At 38.3% G+C, this 22,082-nt stretch overlaps 1 protein-coding gene across 2 annotated transcripts in view; it reads right to left on the reverse strand.

Moving 5' to 3' along the window:
• Window positions 1-22,082, reverse strand: part of LOC101619342 (protein HIRA) — an 88,567-nt gene that overhangs the window by 24,668 nt on the left and 41,817 nt on the right. For both annotated transcript variants that reach the window (XM_004694963.1, XM_012734239.1), the window contains exons 12-15: window positions 21,844-22,053; window positions 20,831-20,916; window positions 13,016-13,219; window positions 11,186-11,347 (exon numbers count right to left, since the gene is read on the reverse strand). In XM_004694963.1, coding sequence (XP_004695020.1) covers window positions 11,186-11,347; window positions 13,016-13,219; window positions 20,831-20,916; window positions 21,844-22,053 — 662 coding nt within the window. The remainder of the gene's footprint in view (window positions 1-11,185; window positions 11,348-13,015; window positions 13,220-20,830; window positions 20,917-21,843; window positions 22,054-22,082) is intronic.

Below are 22,082 nucleotides of genomic sequence, written 5' to 3' on the forward strand. Positions count from 1 at the left end.
TGATTTGGTGATGGGAAACCCGCGGGAATTACAATCAAGATGGAAAAAAAAAATGTGCAAAATGATGTAAAAATAAACTTGGTAATAAAAAAAAATTAAAAAAAAAAATCTGCCCTCAAGGAAAACTACTTCACAGAAGCCTTTTGGGACTTGGGTAAGAGAAATTTACCTATTCGGGTAAGAGAAACTTACCAACTCTAGCCTAGTAGCCTTGTAGAACTTGTACACGCACACAAAGGAACTCTTCTTAATGTCATAGTCTAGGGACTCTGACCCAACAACAAATCATAAGATAACAGAATTCTCCTCTTCCTTAATCCCTCACCACCAAATCAAGAGGGCCCCAACAAAATAACTTTAAATTATAACTTAGCTGCAAAACAGACTGTTTAACAAGGAGTTTCTAAGAAACTTCTCAAAGACAATAGAGGAGACCTAAGCAAGGGCATTGGAGGAAGTGGGAGGCTCTCACACAGATATAGGAATTAATAAACATGGTTCAACTCTGACTAACAAAAAAAGCACACCAAAGGCCTTTAATCTCAGTTCCTATTAAAGTCATGTGTCATTTAATGATGGGGATTTGTTCTGAGAAATATCAATTGGCAATTTCATTATCAAATCACACAGGGCATGATTACCTAAATGGCTGGCAGTAAGTTATATATGGTATGGCATATGGTCTATGCTATATGGGCTACAGTTGAATACTGGTCACTGTTACTGTAATGTCATTAAGCACTGCATGGCCGTACTCAATACAGCCATCCAAAAAAATCACAAGTTCTGATAAAAGGCAAAAAAAAAAAAAAAAAATCAAACAAAATGAAATATACAGTCCTGAGAGAAAGCAATTATCAGAAGCAGAGTCAGATATGACAGATATGACAAGAGATTTTGGAATTATTAGCAAGAATTTTAAGTATCTATAATTAATATGCTAAGGGTTACTGGAAAAGAATGAACATACAAGAACAAATGGTTAATTTAAAAAGAAGAATGTAATATAAGAGTTGATAACATATTGACCATATTGAAAGTTTAAAAATTTTTCAAAATTAGTGAAAGATACCAAATCACAGAGTTGTCTAGAGAACTTTACTAAGGATAGTACATGTACCTTATAACAGAGTTGTTTAGAGGGCTAAATATCAAGTCAACACCCACACTTAATATTCAGACTGCAGAAATATCAAACAAAATCTTGAAAGAAAACAGAGGAAAAATAACACCTTAACTAAAAGGAACATGAATTACACAGACTCCTTCAGAAGCTACGCAAACAAGAAATGAGCAAATTTTTTAAGTATTAAACCCACCAACCCAGAATTCTGCATCCAGTGACATAGACCTTGCAAAAAAAGCTAAAAGAAGTTCTTTAAAAACAAAGATGACACAGGTTAGAAACTCAGATCTGTGATAAAAGGGTTCTAGAATAAATGAAGAGAAAACTTTTTATTTTCCCTCTTCTTTTTAAAAATTACTTTTTTACATCATTGTTAATTTTTGGATAGTATTTTACTTCTTTCCTCAGGTATAGTCCTGGAGTTAACCACCAAAGCACCTGTGATCCATCTCCACCGCCCCTTGTTATTTTCCATACTTTTAACTAAAATTCTTAATCAAAAGACAACTTTTGTTCAAATCACATTGTAAATAAATGGGCAGCAGAATAGTAATAAGGAACCTATAATTAACCTTAGCAAATACTACTTGAAGGTTTATCTAGATGTCATGTTTACTGCAAACTAAAAGCAAAATGTAAGGGCCCTCCCTGGTGGCAACAGCAGGTTAAAGCACAGTACTAAGAACCTAAAGTTACTTCAGCATGAGTTACATCCCCACCTGTGCTGTGATCCACATGGTGTGGCAGACCTCTCCTGACCTACTAGCTGTTCCCCTCAGCAGTGTACTTCATTGATCTGTCTGTTCTGCTCCCCACTCTGTCTCTGGTAAACCCTCTCACTGCCCCTGCACCTCTGGCCTATGCCCCAGTTCCGTATGCATAACTAAGTAAATCTTAAAAAAAAAAAAAAAAGTTAAAAATCAACGTGATTCATATGCTAAAAGATAGTGTAAGAAATACATTATCTAAGTAGCTAACATCCTTTCAGAAAATGCTACGAGATAGTTTGACAGAGAAATAATAGAATCACATAAATTGATCAATGAAGGCCAGAGAAGGCAGAAAAAGGAGATTTTAAGAAAAATTTGTTTTAAAACAAAACAAGTACAATGAAAAGTTATATGAAAACAGAAAAATAAGGTAGATACTAGGCAACTCTCCTGCCTGCCTCTGATTATGCAGGTGCCTTTTTCTCCTTTTCATAATAAAACTGTCCTTTTAAGATGTAAAAAACAAAATATAAATTCACACTCTATCAATAGTGACCTCAAATGTGCTATGTTCTAAATAAGCCAATTAAATGAGGACTGACAAAAAACATGGTATGACCAAATTTTATATTGTTTACAACTCAATTTTTACTTCTTAAACATTTGTCAATTTTATTTTGATAAACTGTTTTACAAAACTATGTAATTTTCAAAGTATAGCTTCATGTCTTGATATGCTTCACTTACCTACTATCAAAGTTCTAGTGCCTCACACTATCAAACTGACTCCCTCTTTCCTTTTCTTTCTCCTCTTATAGCCGGTTTTTATAATCTAAGAAGTGTTTGTGTGTGTGTGTGTGTGTGCTTTGTCAGTTGTTGCTTTGGTTGTATTTCACATGTGTGCAGGACTAGGTAACTTTCTTTCACTTCCTGACTTATTTCACTTATATAACTCATTCAAGTCCACCCATGCGGTTGCAAAAGACAAGATTTCACTACATATATACCACAATTCATAAGTCACCACAGATGGGTAATTAGGATGATTCCAAGTCTTAGCTGTTGTGAATTATGCTGCTATGAACACAAGGGTGCATACAGTTTCAAATTAATGTTTTCATATTCTTTGGACAAATACCTAGGAGTGGTAGTGCTTGATCACATGGAACTGTAGGAGAGTTCCCTTTTTTCCCCACACCTTCACCAAACTTTTCTACTCTTTTTGATATAGGCTATTCTTATCAGATGATCTCATTGTGGTTTTGATTTGTGTTTCTTTTAAATAGTAAGTGATGATTTCCCACATATGCCTGTGGGTTATCAGCATATCTCTTTGGAGAAGTGTCTACTAAGATCTTTTGTCCATTTTTTGGGTTTGCTTTATGGTTATTGGATGTGTTCTTTATGTATTTTGGAAACCAGTCCCTTGTTTGACATATGTACAATTAAGTATCTTTTCCCACTTTGGAAATGCCTTTTTATTTGATGTAGTCCCATTTATTTTTGCTCATTTCCTTTGTAGCTGGGAGTTGAGTCCTCAAATGTATCTCCTAGATACATATTATGGAACGTATTTGTTTTACCTATGTATTTAATCAAATCTTTAATCAATTTAAAATTAATCTGTGTTTTATTTTAATGATTTAAGTTTCCGAAGCACTATTTGTTAAAGGTTTTTCTTTGTCACAGAAGATCTGGGTTGTAGATGGAGGGTGAGAGGACTTACCAAAGAGACTGGGGAATAGAACAGGCGGACTTACTGAAACCCACTGGTAAGGGGAGAAGCATGCAAGACAGGAGAGGTCTACTGTGCCACATGTGGATTAGCTCCCTGGCCAGGGCTCAAACTCAGGCCATAAATGTGATAACATGGAGACTTAACCCTAGGTCACCAAGGAGGCCCGCCTTAAAGTTATTTATTATCTATAAGTGACCTAAGTAAGCCCTACTTTTGCTCCTTTGTTATAGTTTTAAACTGAAATATGTATAAATGTGTATGTGTTAATTTTTTATATCATTTTTACTGAAATGTAATCACTGCCACACAATTTGTGCACTTAAAGTCAGTCAGCCAATGCTTCTTGTGTAGTCAGTTATGTAAAAATCAACATAACCATAACTTCAAACATTTCGACTCAAAAAGAAACTCACCCTTTAGCAAACACTCCTCAGTTCTTCCATTACCCTGAACAAACATTAATCTACTTGTTTTCTTTACAGATTTGTCCATTCACATAAATGGAATATATGTGCTTGGCATCTTTTACTGAGCATGTCTTCATGGTTCACCTATGGAGCAGTACTTTACAACTGAAACACAATGTTTCAGTCAGTGCACATTTGTTTGGTTTAAACCATTTGGCTATTGTAAAAAATGCTGTGATGAAAATTATGTAAAAAGTATTGTAATAGCATGTTTTTTCATTTCTCTTGGGTGTATACACAAGATTGACATTCACAGGTCAAATGGCAAATCTATGTTCAACATTTTAAGGAAATGCCAGACTGTTTTCCAAAATGTACATCATTTTACACATCTAACATCTGTGTATGCAAAGTCCCAGTTTCTCCACATTGTTCCTGATATTGTTTTTTGAATGCCCAATGGCCAATAATGTTGAGTATCTTTTCATTTATTGCCATTTGTTTATTTTGAGAATGTCTATTCAAATGTTTTGCCTATGTTAAATTACATCACAACTCTTTTATTAAGTTGTATGAGTTGTAAGAACAGTTGTATTCTAGACACAAGTCCTTTATCAGATACATGATTACTAAATATTTCCTCCAATTTTATGAATTGTCTTTTTGATGGCTTCCTTTAAGCATGAAGATACAATTTTTATGAAATCCAAATTTTATTTATTTCATCTTTGGTTTGCTATAGCTAAGAACCTATTTGCCAAAACCAAAGTTTTTTAGTTTGGCTCTTTATTTTCAGTTAATTTTTACATATAGTGGGAAATAAGTATCCAGCTTTATTCTTTTGCATGGTGCTATCCTGTTTACTCATAATCACTTGTTGAAAAAGATTATTCTTCCTCTATCTATTCAGTGGTTTGGGTACCTTTTCCTAAAATCAATTAGCTACAGATACTTGGTTTTACTTCTAGACTCTGAGTTCTACTCTTTTTAATCTTTATGTCAATCCCGGTGTTAGCACTACAATTTTGATTATAAATGCCTTATACTAAGTTTTGAAGTCAGGAAGTCTTAAGTCTTTTAACTTTGTTTACTTTCCCCCAAGACTATTCGGCTATTCTGGGGCCCTTGAGTTTTCAGCTAAATTTTGGGATCAGTTTTTCAATTTCAAAAAAAGAAAAATCAGCTACAATTCAGAAAAAAGACAATTTTGAATTTGAATCTGTAGATAATTTGGGGAATACAGCTATATAAACCATACTAAATTTCCCAGTCAATGAACATAAGCTGTCTTTCCATTAATTTATGTCTTCTAATCCTTTCAGCAATGTGTTTTTATGCTTATACTTTATATATCTTTTGCTAAATTAATTTCTTTTTTTCCTGCTATGTAAATAGAACTGTTATCTTAATTTCATTTTTGGACTGTTCTTTTCAAGTGAATAGAAACACAGATGACTTTCATGTATTAATTTTGTGTCTTGCAACACTGTTGAAGTAATCTGGTCTAGAAACTATATAGTATGATGTTGAAATATAAGTTGTAAGAGATACAATATTCATATCTTGTTCATCATCTTAGGGAAAGCATCCAGTCTTTCACTATTCCTATGGTCTTGTGGGCTTTCTGAAGATGCCCTTCATCAGTTTGGTGAGGTCCTTCTAGTCCTAGTTTGATGTTTCTTCATTTTCCCATGTAAATCACAGATAGAAGTTAGATTCTGATCATGTGTTATTTTTTATTCTATTGATATATTACATTAATTGAATTTTATATGTTGTGCCGACTTTCTATTCCTATGATCAATCTCACCTTGATACTGTATTTTTGAGGAATTTTGTATTCTTATTTATAAAACATACTGATTTGTTGTTTTCTTTATTGATACCCTTTTGTCTGCTTCTGGTATCCTGGTAACAGCCTCATAATTTGTTCTCTCCCTTTTTGAGTAGAGAACAATTTGTTCTCTCCCTTTTTGAAAAGCATATAAAGAATTGGTATTGCTTCTTCAAATTACTGGTGGAATATGGGCCCTCTCTGGTGGCACCATGGGTTGGAGCACAGCACTGGGAAGCTGGCCATGGCAGCTTCAATGCGAGTTTGATCCCCGCCCCGGAGGTGATCCACATGGCATGGCAGACCTCTTCTGACCCACCTGCTGCTTCCCTCAGCAGTGTACTTTGTTGATCTGCCTGTTGTTCTCCCCACTCTGTCTCTGGTAAATTCTCTCACTGCCCCTGCACCTCTGGCCTGTATCCGAGTTCTGTATGCATAAATAATTTTTAAAAATCCTAAAAAAAAAAAAAAATACTGGTGAACTAAAGCATTAAAGACAACTGAGTCTGAGCTTTGTGGGTAGTAATTTCAAACCCTGATTATAGTCTATTCAGACTATTTATATTTGAGTCAGTTTTGGTGATTCATATCATTGTAGTTACTTTCCATTTCATCTAAGTTACTTATTAAAATACAGTTTAAAATATCTTCATCCCTTATCTTTCATAAGGTTGGTGATAACACCTCTTTCATTTCTGATTGTATTTACTTTGTAATTATAATTTATGTCCTCCTTTTTGCAAATGAAACTCTATCTGAACTATTTTTCATAGTACTTTAGTGTTCACAAATAATAGTAAGAGGCTGCATACCTTATTTCCTGAACACATCTCTTTGGAGGAAGATGAGTTAACATTTCCACTGTAATGCTGTCCTAAACACCTTTGGACATAATAGATTTCTTGGGTGAAAGACCTCATCACTGATTTCCTGCCTGGAGCCTGAGAGCACTCCCTGCCTGCTTTCTCCCTGCTAATCAGTGTAAGCAGGTCTGTTAATCCCTTCAAGATCCTCCTCTGAGCACTATCTTCTGCTTTTCTCCACACTAACAACTCTAGGTCATAGAAATGTGGGCAGGGGTACACAGTGTATGAAATTCTGATTTCTTTCCATTATCATCCACATAAAAAACAAAACTCCCCAGGCTGTTTCATGAAACCAAAAGCCTGCTTCTCATTCTTCTGATGCCATACAATTGTGTAAAATACAGTAAGAATGTCTTAATGACAGGAAACTGTTATATAAATATACAAATTATTTAATAACTTTCTTAGTTCACTAGTGTAGGAGGGCACAATAGCAGGAGCTAACAGACAATGCTGCTCACTGTGAGACTTGGATCAGGATACTGCTTTTAGGTGCTCACTTCTTTAGTCCTTGAAGAAGGACTATGAGACAGGTGCTCTTGGGAGAATCATTCTACCTGGGAAGAGACAGGCTCAGAAAGAATATGCCTTGCTGGAGATCAACCCTTCCTTTCCTCTTCCCCAATAAAGTGGGGAACTGGGACTCAACTACAAGGAGCATGGCTCTGAGCATTGTTCCTAATCACCCCATGACTCTGTGTCCCAAAGGAAATCTTCCACGGATGGATCATACAAGCAGTTCTGCCTGACTTTTGAGAATAACAGAAAATAGTATCATATCAAGGAAGTTGATATTTTCTACAGAGTCACTGTTTTACTTGAGGACCTAACTATGATTTAATCCTAAAACAGCTTTTGGAATCTCTCCAGATACCTCTGCTACCGTGGAAGCAGGAAACTGCCCTCAGTGTTTTCAAATGAGAAATCAAAAACTACCACCTTAAAATTAGCTACTGAGGGAACAATCCTAGTCATACAGTCAAGAAACTGCCTTTTAGCAGCCCACATCCAAGGGGTATCCTTGAATCAGGGTGTATACTCCCTGAGAGATAGAAAATGGTGGGACAAAGACCATGGAAATCGCAAGGCAAACACAGGGTAGCTGAGTTATCAAATTTGCATTAAGCCTGTAAAACACTGACCAGTCCCTCTTGATAACTGTACCCTAGCATGCCCTCTTTGTGGGATTCTTATTAATTTGCCTGCCTCTCTCCCTACTCCTCACTTTCATAGCATTTGCTTACACTAGCTCCTTAGATCAAATACTTACTTTAGTTGGGTCATATGTGCACTGGAAATGACTGACCTTTTAAGTGCACTGATTTTTATTTCTTTTCTAAAATTGTTGGTCATTTTCAAACACATTTAGTCTTTTTTTAATTCTGTTTTATTGCTATTAATCATGTATCATAAACTTCACCATCTTAAATAGTTTTTGTTACTATTATATCATTATGTCATGTAACCATCACTACTAATGCCAACTTTTTTTTTTTTTAAGTGTTGGGGACCGAGGGCGGCATCTTGCGTCTGTCAGCATCTTCGCCATAAAAAGGTGAAATGGAGTCCGGATAGAGAAAAACATCCGGGTTGCAAAAGGCATGTGGGAAGAACTCCCTGCCCCCACCTTTTCCCTTTCCTCTTTCTTTTCTTGCCCACTTTCGCCCCTCGCGAGACCAACTGCCACCAAAACATGTTGCATTTCTATTGGCCTTCTCCCTTCCTGGCATCCCTCTCCTCCTGTATACAAGCTGAGATAAAAACCCAATAAAGAGCTCTTTCTTTGTTCTGCTACACGCGTGTGACTGATTCTTTTGTTCGCCGGACCTAGGGCCCCGACTCTCCGGCCTTGCTGGTCAAGGTCCCCCGCATTTAAGATTTATTTATTTATTCATACAGACTGAGGTATAGGCCAGAGATGCGGAGGGTGAGAGGATTCACCAGGGACAGAGTAGGGAGCAGAACAGATCGACGAAGTACACTGCTGAGGGGAGCAGCAGGCGGGTCAGGAGAGGTCTGCCGCGCCATGTGGATCTCCTCCGGGGCAGGCGGGGATCGAACTCATGCGGAAGTAGCTTAAGCGTCTTAGTGCAGTGCTTTAACCCGCTGCACCACCAGGGAGGGCCCAAATACCAAAATATTTTCATAATAGGAGAACTCTGTACCCACCAGCAATCACTCCTATTTCTGAAATATCCCATCTCTCCTGGCAACGACTAATCTACTTTCTTTCTCTATGGATTTGTTTAATTAGAAATGACACCATATGTGATCTTTTATGACTTGCTTACTTCACTTAGCATGTTTTCAATGTTTGTTTCTGCTGTAGAACACATATGTACTTTATACTCTTTATGATCAAATAGTACATTGTTTGGCTATTCACTTGTTAAAATCCATTAATTGTACACTTATACTTTTGAGCTGAGTTTTAATGATGTTTGATATGCAAGCTTTTGTATGAGTATCTGTTTTCAGTTCTTAGCTATATACATAGGAGTGCAATTACTGAGTCAATTGATAATTGGGCTTAAACCTCTGAAGAGCTGCCAAATTATCTTTTCAAGTAAAGGAATGATTTTATATTCCCACCAGCAATAATACCAGATTTTTTGAAGACAGCCATCTAATAGGTTTGAAGTGGCACCTCAGTGATTTTGATTTGTATTTCCATGATAACTTATGGTAACTGTCTTTTTATAAAGTGCTTTTTGGTCATTTGTGTATAGTCTTTGCATAAATTTTTATTCAGTTTTTACTGTTGAGCTGTAAGTGATCTTTATAATTTGGATCCTTGATCTATACATGTGATTTGCAAATATTTCCCCCATTCTGTAGCTTAACTTTACCCATGAAGCATAAAAGTCTTTAAATTTGATGAAGTTCAATTTATCATATCTAAGAAATAGTTGCTTAATTCAAGGTCACACAGATTTACTCCTGAGTTTTGAAGTTATAGCTCTTACATTTGGTTCTTGGAAAATTTTTAATTAATTTATATATGCAATAGTATATTAATCTTTCCTCACATTTATAATTATAATAGATAATTTTATTTAGATTTTATTTATTTTAGTTTCCATCTAACAATTCTAAGGTCAGAGTTTTATAGAAGAGTAAACCTCCTACTCATGGAAACTCCTGAAATTTATTCATGATGCACTCTTTCTTCATTTTGTTACCCTGGGTTTTGAGTAGGTAATGCTCCCTGATGGAAACACTACACACCTGGGATCAGGAAATACCTCTGATGGGTAGATTTACATTTGTTAAGTGCCTCTGGGTGTTAATACAACCAGACTCTCCTTCTGTTTTTCAGCTTGGTAATTCCTAGAAAACAAAGGTAGCACTAAACTAAACCCAAATTCATGAGAGGGAAGGCCGAGACAGGCCAACTTTGGCCATGTTTTTGTGCTGCCTGACAGCTTTGTTCAACTTCTCTCTCTCCCTAGAAGTACACTTTCCCAAGCAACCTGCCTTTATGCTAGTATCTTAGTCCACTGTGTATATCAGTCCCAAGTCACTGTCTTGAAGTTGTGTGTGTGTGTGTGTGTGTGGTCATGAAAATGCAAGGTTCTTGGTTACCAGGTCAGTAATTACCAGCCCAGTAGCTACTGTGGTCCTGCCCACTGCTCTACTTGTTTAATAACCTTACTTAGATTTTGGCTCCTAGTGACCTCTTATACTTTTGTGTGAATTATTCACATATTTCAGATTTTTCTGTTACATTTCATTCAGCAGTTCAAAGTGTTAGCAGAAGGAAGGTTTTTAGGTCTTCCATAAAATTCACATGGATTATCTTTATATTAAAACCAGTGTGGTCACAGTAAGAGCAGAATGTTAAGATACGAAAGATATGCCAGCTGACGTGAAGGGAGAGTCATCCTGCACTGGTTCCCAGGGATATTCTCCATGCAGAACAAATCCTGCTCAGCTAAGCAGATTTGAGACTGAGTGAAGCCTAGGGATGGCATACTGCAGTTTTACCTCCAAGACATCATGCACTTGCAAGTACAGATTTATTCACAAATGTTCAATGGACACATGCTGGATCTGAAGCCAGCTGCTTTGCATTTGGCTGAGGTGATACAGGTTAGGGTGCCCAGGATTGCACAGTCCAAGTCACTTTGTGGTGGGATTAAACCCCAATGCAACAGTATTGGACCCTTCCATCTCTCTTACCAATTTCTTGCTTCTCTTCTGGATGAACTATAGATTCTGATCAAACTTTCTTCTCAACATAGCCTTTGTACCAACTAGACCTCATGCCCTGGGGGCTGCGAAGTCCTCTCCTTCCAGCTCCATCTACCCACTTGACGCAAGTACACATTTTTTCTACAGAACAGAGGGCTCCCACCTACAGAGTGATTGCAGCCTATTTCCACACAGGAGGAGGACAGACTCCTTGGGTGTTGGGGGGAAAGTAACACTGCATTGTTGGCCAGAATCTGCATACTCCCCAGTCTCAGTGACCCATGCCCCAGTCTCAGCAGCCACCACCTACCTTTCCATGGCTGTTGGAGTCACACTGGTCAAGGCAGGAGCACCTGATGTGGCTTTGGACCGTTCAGTGAATCGGGAGTCAAATGCTTTCATTGGTTCGATCTTGGATGGGGTCGTTAACACAGAGGGAGACGATGCAGCAGGAATCGAGGTAGCATTCACACTAAGATGGAGTGAAGATGGGAAAGCAAGTCAAATCCAATCCATCAAGGATCTGGGAACCCTGGTTTTTGTTACTTGGAACCAAGTGAAAGGGGCACAAAAATCAAACTTCTATAAACAAACAATTGCACTTTACATTATTCCTGATTATTATCTTTAATGTTTTCATGTGGTAAAACTCTGGAAGTTTGGCTGAGAAGGTTGTGGGCAAATCCACTCACATCTGTTTCTTGCAATATTCTGAGACCTTCCTGGTATATAAGGCTTTGAAAGCCATTCTTACAACCTCTTTTTCTAACTATGTTACCCCATTCCACAACTCAAAAATATTATCTCAATCCCAAACTACTTCAAATGTTAATAGTTTTTCCCATTTTAACAATGCATCTGAAAAGAAAAGCTCCCACCCTGGGTCCTGAAGCTACTGTCTATTTTTGGCCTTCATCCAAAACGAAGCATCCTCTGGCCTAGGTTGCTACCATCTCACTGACATAATTACATTCTTCATACTCTCAAGTGCTTACCCTCCTCTTTACAATTCAGAGAGCAGCTCAGGCATAAGCTTGCCCAATTCCCTCCATGCCCAGGTACATTCCACATTCTAGGCCCAAAGCACTGGGGCTTCCTACTGAATACATCAGGTTAATAGTCCCCTTACTACTATCTGCCTGGACCCCTGACTAGCTGCCTGGGAGGCATCCTAGGTAGTATGTTCTCCCACTTTTAGGAATGGTAGGGCCAATTATTGAAAAATTTCTGAGTGGGGCACAGAAGCACACTTATCCCCCTTCCCCACCACGTTTCAGAGGTTGCCCTGTTGCCTACCCATCTCCCTTAACCTGGCTTGATGGGTCCTGGTGGGGGTGTAAGAGTCCTGAAACCTGGCTACTACATTCTTTCTGCATATCTGTTTGTACTCTACACCTCTTTGGTTTACTTTTCCCCTATCAGACAACATCTCCCTGGGGATGAGGGCTCATGCATCAGTCCCCAGCAGTGGAAGCCAGCACTGGTACTGGGCAAATGTTTACTCGGTTCTTATTTATGCTTACCGGATCCTTTCTGAACTTTTTTTGTGGGTAAAACAAGTGGGGTATAGACCAGGGGTGTGGGTGGTGAGAGGATTCACCAGAGACACAGTGGGGAGCAGAGCAAGTGGATTTATTGAAACACCTGCTAAGGGGAACAGTGGGAGACAATACTCTACCATACATGGGTTAGCAATTTGGCCGGGGATCAAATTCAGGCTGTTGCTTCTGATTCTAATTTGGTTTTCAGGTTATGGTCAATGAAGACACAGGCTCTCTGACCAAATGTAATTCTGACACTGTGAGGGCAGTCTGTACCCCTGTATCAGAACACCCTGCCTGGACTGAATGGTGTGGCCATGCTCCCAACAGAGGGCAGTAGAGGACTAAGTCATTTCCTTTGTAGAACTGTTCGAAGATGAGGCTGACCTGTGGCAAGTAATGTGTTCCTTGCCCTAGAATATTAGTTCCCTACAGTATGAAGTCCTCATAGCCCTGTTTGTCACAGACTCACTTGAATGACCTCACTTCTGAACAGGCCCTCATCTAAAATCAAACACCTTTCTATTTGTATTGAAGGGGCCAGAAAGTATCCCTGGAGCTCTTCCCAGGAGCAGGAGCAAGTCTTGATGTTCACTTACCTGTCTTTATTGACAGAATCGCCCACAGGCCTGGCGCTGCCACAGGCCGCTGTCACAGGCTCTGTGGAAGGTTTTGAAGTGCCAAAGGAGTTCGGGGTGCTGGAATCCAGAGGCAGTAGCTGTGGACTGCTATGAGAGGACAGCATGGCACCCGCCAGGGAGCCAGAAAGTGGGATGCTGTTAAAGAACGCCGTAGAAAAGTCCCTGTTGTTAGTAAGAACAAAAGTCAGCTTTGGAAATCAGATACAGCCTCTAGTACTTCATACATTCTAAGTTAACATTTTTCTGTGTTCAAAGGCAATGTATTTTTATGGTAGAAAACTTGCAACAAAAAAATAATCATTTCATACATAGTATTTACTTGTACCTGAGATGAGTTGATACTTTATGGTACCATTAAAGAGTAATTAACTTAGTGGTATTTATCCCACTAATTATAAGACACACTTTAACTTCAGAGGTATTAAAATGTGCAAATGTATCACGGAACAGGAGCATGTGCAGTGGGCCTCTCTTTCACCAAAAGTTGTGTGGGTAGATATATCATTTACCTAATCAGCCTTTACTGAAGAATGATGTTTCCCACTTTTTCTGTGACAGACAATGCTACAACAGGCCCAAGATACCACAGTAAAAAAGGAAAAAAAGGCATGACAACTAGGTCTCACTCATCTGCCATGCCAAGTCCTAGGCATTTCCAATCACTGCGCTTCAGATTCCAAGAGTAAAGGAGAAAGTGACAGGACCTTTCTATGTGTCACTGTAGGGACCAGTTTGTACAGCACATACAACAGTTTTTCAAAGATTATAATATCTGTCATTCTACCAGCTGCTATACGTATCACATGAGACAAATTTTTAGAAAGGGAACTGCAGCAGCAAATGGACTATTCATTGATGATTTTTACTATATAGTTCTAGGCTGACCTCCTTAGAGGTTTAAGTTCCATGCTGTGTATGAGAATGACCCCATATTCTCAATAGCTGTCAAATTTCTCTGTATCTGACAATCTGAGGAAAGATGATCTCTTACTAGTTAAATCTGAATTTATTTTGATGTAAGACTGAAATATTTTCATATAGAAACATCAGATGTCCTTTATTTGTGAACTGTTAGTTCAGCTCCTTCATTTATCTCCTTTGTATATTAAAATCAGTCTTAAAATTAATAATAAAAGCCAATTCATTTAAATATTTCAAATTTTCAAGTATTTCAAAAACTTTTTATAAGCAGGAAGTATCTTCTCCAGGATTTTTTTTTTTTTTAAAGACTTATTTATTTGTGTATACAGAACTGGATACAGGCCAGAGGCGCAGGGGCAGTGAGAAGATTCACAGAACAGGCAGATAGACAAAATACACTGCTGAGGGGAGCAGTGGGCGGGCCAGGAGAGGTCTGCTGCATCATGTGGTCACCCGCCCTGAGGCAGGCAGGGTTTGAACTCATGCAGAAGTGGCTTTTGATTCTTAGTGCTGTGCTTTAACCAGCTGCACCACCAGGGAGGGCCGGATTTCTTTTTTTAATGGTATAATTTTTCTTGCCAAAAATGCTTATTTTGTGTGATCTAAATTTTGTGTCACTGTAGAAAAGATAGTTTTATCTGTGAGACTAATAAAAAGTCTATTCATAGACTCTTAAAAATTTCAACAACAGAAATTAAAAATCTGTATAGGAAAATCTCATCAGAATTCTTTGTTGTGAAGTAGGGACACAACTTTGTTTCTAAAAGATACCAAGTAGTTCTGACTCCCATTTACTGATGGGAAATGCTTTAAAATTTCCATAAATATTTGAGCCTATTTCTGGATTTTCTATTGCATTTTACTGCTTTGTCTATTCACATGTCAGTACCTTGCTGCTTTATAATAGCTATATTAGTAATAATATGTTATATATTATTAATTTCTAGGGACTTAGCTTTCACTGATTAATATTTTTTAGAAATATTTCAGCTATTTCTATTTATTTTTCCAAATAGCTTAAACCCAAAGATGTTAGCCTACAGGGGGCTGCTTGGTTTTGCCAGACTTCCACGTAAACCTGGAGTATCAGTTCAAGTATCCTTACTGTCCATTTATTTGCAGTGAAAGGTGAGCAGCAACCATCTAGGATGGTGCCTTTTGACCTACAAAGCATCAGAGGATGTGTGAAACCCCAGCAAACCTTTGCACACCCTGCCCAGCACAGTAAGTGAAGCCATGAAGGCAGAGGGAAGGCTTAGGAGCAAAGGGTGAGCAGTCTTTGACCCAATGTTAGAGACTGCTGTATCCTTATTACCTGTGCAGACCCTACGGTTCCCTGTAAGTGAAGATGCATACTTAGGGGGAGGGACCAGCAGCAGAGACTTGGTGACCTCCAAGGCTAGCACCCAACAGCCCATCCACAGCATTACAGTCCTTGCAAAACCTGGTATGACTGTGTTGGACCCAACTTGGTCACCAGTACCTGACATACCAGTAGAAAGACCCTAAAGACATGCCTGTTGGCACCAGTAGCATGGTGACCCTGCACATAGTACAAATCTGGAAGCAAACGAGGGGAAAAGAAAAATACAAACTGCCAAATAAACCCTTTGGAGAATAACTAAACCACAAAAAGAAAATCAACTCCCAGAATTCAACAAGACTGACATGGGAGAATCTTTCTACCTGACAAAAAGAGATTAAGAATCGTCATGACTAAAAAACTTAAAAAGAAGAAAAGGGAAAGAGGGATCTGAGAAATATAGTCAAACTGAGGAATGTAACTGAGTCTTTAAGAAAATAAAGGAAATGGAGGATGTTTGAATATCAATGGAGGAGCTAAAGAATTCTGGGAAAAGCAATGAAAACAGAACTGATGAAATGGAAAAGCGCATCAGTACTCTTGAAGATAAAGATATAAAAAAATAAATAAATAAAAGGAAACAGGGGCAAAGGAAAATGAAGAAACACTTTGACACCATTAGGAAAGGAAATATAAGTCATAGGAATCTCAGAAGGTGTAAAGAGACCAAGGAACTGAGTATCCAAGAAAATAATCAGCCTTCCCAAACAAGAAGAAGGAAATGAAAACAGACATATAGGAATCTAGAAGAATACCAAATTATCATAACAAAGGACACACAATAATGAATCTTCCAAAAGTCTAAGACAAAGGAAAGGTGGTAATATTGATAAAGGGGAAGAAACATAACTTATAAAGGAAAACTGATTAAGCTGACATCAGACTTCTCTGAAGAAACACTACTGATATGAAGAGAATAGAGCAACATATTCAAAGCCAGCCAAGAAAACTTTATCCTATAAAATTCCTTCCATTATGGCCCTCCCTGGTGGCGCAGCGGGTTAAAGCACAGCACTGAGAATCTAAAGCCGCTTCCTCATGAGTTCGATTCCCGCCTGCCCCGGAGGTGACCACATGGCGTGGCAGACCTCTCCTGACCTGCCCGCTGCTCCCCTCAGCAGTGTATTTCGTTGATCTGCCTGTTCTGCACTCCACTCTGTCTCTGGTGAATTCTCTCACCCTCCACATCTCTGGCCTGTATCCCAGTTCTGTATGCACAAATAAAATAAAATCTTTAAAAAAAAAAAAATTCCTTCCATTATGAGGGGAAAATAAGAACCTTCTCAGACAAACAAAATTTTCAGAAATTTGCTACTACTAAACCCTCACTCTAAGAAATATTCCCAGAAACCTTAAAATCTAAACCGACAGAGTAATGAACTGGAAGACCTGAAGAAAATAATGAATAAAAACACAAAATGATAAACAAAATTGCAATTATAGACCCCTATGTATCAGTATTCCACCCCAAGTAGAAAGGGACTAAATTCATCAATGAAAAGACACAGAGTAGTAGGCTGCATTAGAAAACAGAATCCAACCTTCTGCTGTCTCCAAAGATAAACACAGATTAAAAGTAAAGGGACTGGGCATAATAATTAAATCAGCATGGTACTGGAATAAAACCGACACACAGACCAATGGACTCGCATCAAAGCTCAGGAAATAAAGCCATGCACATATGGCCAACCTAATCTATGTATGGCAAAGGGGCAAAGAAAGTGCATTGGAACAAAGAAAGTCTCTTCAATAAAGGTACTGGGAAAACTGGACGACCACATGCAAAAAAATGAAATTTGACTACTACCTCACATCATACACAAAGACCAACTCAAAATGGACACAAGAACTGAATGCAAGACCTGAAAGCATACAGTATATTGAAGAAAACAGGCACTCCATGAGATACATCTCAGAAGCAGCTTTATCGACCCATACCTGAAACAAAGTAAATAAAAGATAAATAGGTGGGACTACATCAAACTAAAGCTTCTGTACTGCAAGAAACAGAGACAATAATCAAGATGAACACACACCTTACAGACTGGAGAAAATATGTGCACTCCACACAACTGATAAGGGACCTAAATCAACAATCTACAAAGAGCTTATACAACTCAACAAAAACAAAATAAACAACCCAGAAGGGCCAAAGGGCTAAAAAGATAATTCTCTAAAGAAAAAATGCAGGAAGCCAACAGGCAGATGAAAATATCACTGTAAATATCAAAATGAAAATATCAACATCACTTATAATCAGGGAAATGCAAATCAAAACCACAATGAAATACCACCTTACACCACTAAGAATGGCCTATGTTAAAAAACTGATAGCCCATAATGCCAGTGAGGATGTGAACAAAAAGGAACCCTCCTAGAGTGTTGGTGGGAATGAAAACAGGTCTAACCCCTCTGGAAAACAGTATGTTGATTTCTCAAAAGACAAATGATTGTCATCTGACCCAACAATTCCATTCCTAGGTATATACTGGAATAACACAATAACAGTCATTTGAAAGAAAAAATCTGCACTTCTTTATGTTTACTATGGCACTATTAACAAAAGTACTGAAAATACCTAAAGGCTCCAAAAAAGATGTCTGGCTCAAGAAGATGTGGTATATATGCACAATGGAATACTACTTAGCAATAATAAAAAACAAAACAAAACAAAACAAAAAAACACTAATGCCATTTGCACCAACATGGATGGAGCTAGATGGGATAATGATCAGTGAAATAAGTCTATAGGGAAAAAAAAAAATCAATGCTTTCACTTATAGGAGGAATACAAAGGAAGCTGAACAAAGGGTCAGAGAAAAAGATAAAACTTGTAGGTGGGGCTCTCTGGTGGGACAAAGGATTGGGGCGAAGCACTGTAGAGCTGGCTGCAGATCCCCAGCCCTACAGGTGATTCACACGGCGCAGCAGACCTCTTCTGTCTTGTCCACTGCTGCCCTTACAGTGTATTTCTTTAATCTGCCTGTTCTGCACCCTACTCTGTCTCTGTACCTCTGGCCTGTATCCCAGTTCTGTATGCATAAACAAACAAATCTTTAAAAAAAATTTAAAATAACAAAACTTGTAGGTGACAGGAGACTTGAAGCTTAAAGCAGGAGAGGGGGAGCAAAAGGGATCAAAACGGGGGTGGGGTGGGAGGGGAGAACAGGAGGGACCATGGTGATGGATATTTATAAGGACTACACAAAGAGGGAGAAATTAAATAGCTGTACAGAAATGAACAGCAATATAAAAATATTAAAAATGAATAAAAAGGAAAAAATAACCTCAGTTTTTCTGATTTTCAAAAGTTCTTTGGGTTATTTGCATTGATTCATCTTGAATTCACAGGTTAATTTAACCTAAAAACTTGGTTGAAATCACCCTATTTATTAAAATGAACAGTAGGCATATTTACTTGTTTTATGTATCTTAATATTTTTCTTCATATAGATCTATATTTTTTATTACATTCTAGCTAATACATCTGTGAATGTGATTTCTTTAATGACTTAAAGGTAGTTCGTGCTACTTCATTTTATTATATTGGTTATATCCAGTCACTTTTTGGTTTTTTCCAGTTGATTCTCTTGTAGATCATACTATCTTTAAAAAATGATATATTTTACCATCTCCTTTCCAGTTTATTCTCATTGACATATGAGCTATGACAATTACAACAATGTTAAATTATAATCACAAAAGTAAACATTTAACTTCTAAACTTAAAATAAGACAGACTATCAACTTAAGGAAGCATCTTAAATCAAAACATTAAATTTAATAAAAATGTCTCATACATCTATTGACATGATCACATAATTTCTTCTTTTGATTTACTGACATGTAAAAGTAAGTAGGTTCCCCAAACTTGAGCCTCCTGTTTTCCTGAAATAAGCCTTACTTTTGCTTACAATATAAAATGGGTATTTTTATTCAGATTTTTGCACTGATACTGACAATAAACATGGAACTGAATTTGCAAGCTTTCCTTCTTTTTACTATGTACTACAGTATTTTTTAATTACGTTAGAATGATCTATTCCTTACAAGTTTATTAAATTATTCCCTAAGCAGCTTTCTTAGTTTGATGGTTTTTGGCATGGTTAGGTCTTTGAAAGTGTCCTCTATTCTATAACTCATCTGCATGGATTTTCTTTAGTTTGGTAAATGACTTTCTGCAAAAATCATCCACTTTTAAGTTTATTTGCTCAGTCAGAAAAGAAGTCTTTCATTCTTTTGATTTAGTCTTCATCTATGAATTATTTACCACCTTAAATATTTGTGCTCTTTCTTTCTTTTGGATAATCTAACCTAAATCACCTAATTTCATTGCTACCTAGGTTTAACATGGAAATCAAGAAAGCAAGTTAAGTTTTTAAGACACAACGAATGAATTTCTGGTGCCAGAAAATGTGCTCTGCGGTAGGCAGGAAGACAACTACCACATCTTTGCCTCCTCACCAGGTAAGGCCTACAAGTATCCATAGCAATAAGGGCCATCACCATCACAACCTCCACGACCCTCACTCCCACAAGCCCTACAGTGTTCTAGGACAGTCACAGTTGGTCTCACTTGGTAGGCTGTTGACATTACCCTTTGTAGATTCACAATGGGAAATAGATTTGATCAAAGGAAACCAATGTCTAGGAAAAACCAGAGACTAGTTCTGATTCCACCCAGCCAGGTCTTGCCCTCTGGAAACTTAGTACCTGCACATCTAACACCATGGGGTCAAATGAACATACCATAAGACTGGAGATATCATCAGATTTGAAGGACGACTTGGAACAACTTAATAGATGAACAACTGCCTAGTGTGTGAAGAGCCCTGAGCTGATAAGTTGAATGAGTATAAAAGGCAGAGTGAACAACCTAAACAGTAGGGATCCAGTTCTTTCACGTGGGACTTATCACCTTTGAAATAAATCATTGTGTATTATTTTGAGGAGAATGACAAACACAAATGCAAGCCTGTGTCCAGACACTGAAGCAACAGCAAAATACTGTTACTGATACCAAAATACTAGTGGTTTGGGTAGTGTTTATGTTCTTCTTTGTGCTTTTACTTTTTCAACAATTCTTTTGTACAAGTTTCTTTCATAATCATAAAGAGTTATTAAAAGAGAAAAAAGAAACAAAATCAGTCCCAACTACTCCTGGTGTTATCTCTTCCAATGCCTCACCAACAATGAAGCAGGACTGGCTATACACAACACCTGTGAAAATGCCCTCACACGCTGGTCTGACGCAGATGCCTCCTAGCATGTCCTCAACATAAGTGTCAAATGCACATAAAGGTTCTGTGGGGAGTACGGTGTTTTGAGGTTGGCTGGAAGCTGAGCTCAATTCCCTGATTTCCAGATTATATGAGTCAGATTGGTCCAAGAGCCTCTTAAGACCCTGACCATTAAAGGGCTGACTGGTGAAAGGGAGAGGAAAACCTCCTCATAGAAGGTCACAAAAAACTCAGTGAGTGAATGAATACCCGGTGTCCAGCTGTGCTATGCAGAGAGGGGTGATTCTTCGCCGACCATCTGCTGTTCGAGTCTCAACTTGCTTCTTTAAAAGATTCTGGTAAAGTAAAATGACATTAAGTGAATAGAAAAGTTTTTCAAATATCAAACAAGACTTCTAAGAAAGTATGCTCTGACTTCGCTTTCCACAGCTTTTCTGGTATAAACTATTCCATCAGTTACCTTATCAAAGTACAAGTGTTTTTATCAGGGTGTATATTCAACTATCTGCACAGTAAAGAAGGAAGGTCAGAAAGTTCCCAGCTGAACCAACTCCAGCACTTTCCTCTCTATTATCAGTACTATGGGACTGGTCAGGTGTTCAAGGCAGCAACTACATACCAGGCTGGCCATTGCCACACAGCAGCCACGGGGCTCAATAAGGAAAATAAAGAAATCAGACTTGTACAGGTGAGCCACAATCTAGTCTCTTTGATTTTCAACTTTCCTTCATCAGAAACCTTTCTTCCATTGTGGGCTTCCACCGAAAGTTCCCACACTGTGGTCTTAATCACCTCAGAGAGTGATTCACCCTGCACAAGGTCCTAAAGATGATGTAAGCTAGCTCAACAGTTGCTGTTGGACCCCAACAGTTTCTGCCTCATTTCTGTCCCATCTCTACTTCTCCTACCTCCACAAGATTAAACGCAGACATTCAGAGAAAGGTGGTGCCCACAGTTATCTCTCTTAAGGGTGGGGCCTGAAGCCCACTGTCCTCAGTATGTATAATTTCATATAAAGACTAGAAAGGAGGTTTGGAAGTTCCTATAAAAGATGACCTCTGGAGTTCTTTGGGACAAAGAGGCCTTCAATAAAAGGAGCACAGCTGATGATAATAGGGTTAAATAGCCCCACAATGATTTACCCCTCTAGGGTCACTCCAGGAAAAACATATACCCACCTCCCCACCAGTCATGCCTGCATATTCTTGTCCCATCTTCGTGCTTTTGTCATTGTGCCCAGCACTATTGGGCAAAGCCCTCACCTTCCTGATGTCCTCAAGACTTTCCCCATTGACAACACCAGCCACTGAAGCAGCTGAGCCTGTCTCCCTTGCTGTCTTCTGGTCCAGCTGCTGCTGTTGCTGCCTCCGCTGGTACTTGAGCATCTCAGGATTCTCAATGACGGCTGTGGAGAGCTGGGACTCAGTCATGATGGCCAAACTTTTGCCATAGGTGGACTGGTGAATGCGGCTCTAGGGGAAGCAGAGAGAAGTACACTGTG

Source organism: Condylura cristata, unplaced genomic scaffold (assembly GCF_000260355.1).
Source record: "Condylura cristata isolate star-nosed mole 26May11 unplaced genomic scaffold, ConCri1.0 scaffold00051, whole genome shotgun sequence".
Classification (NCBI taxonomy): Eukaryota; Metazoa; Chordata; class Mammalia; order Eulipotyphla; family Talpidae; genus Condylura; species Condylura cristata.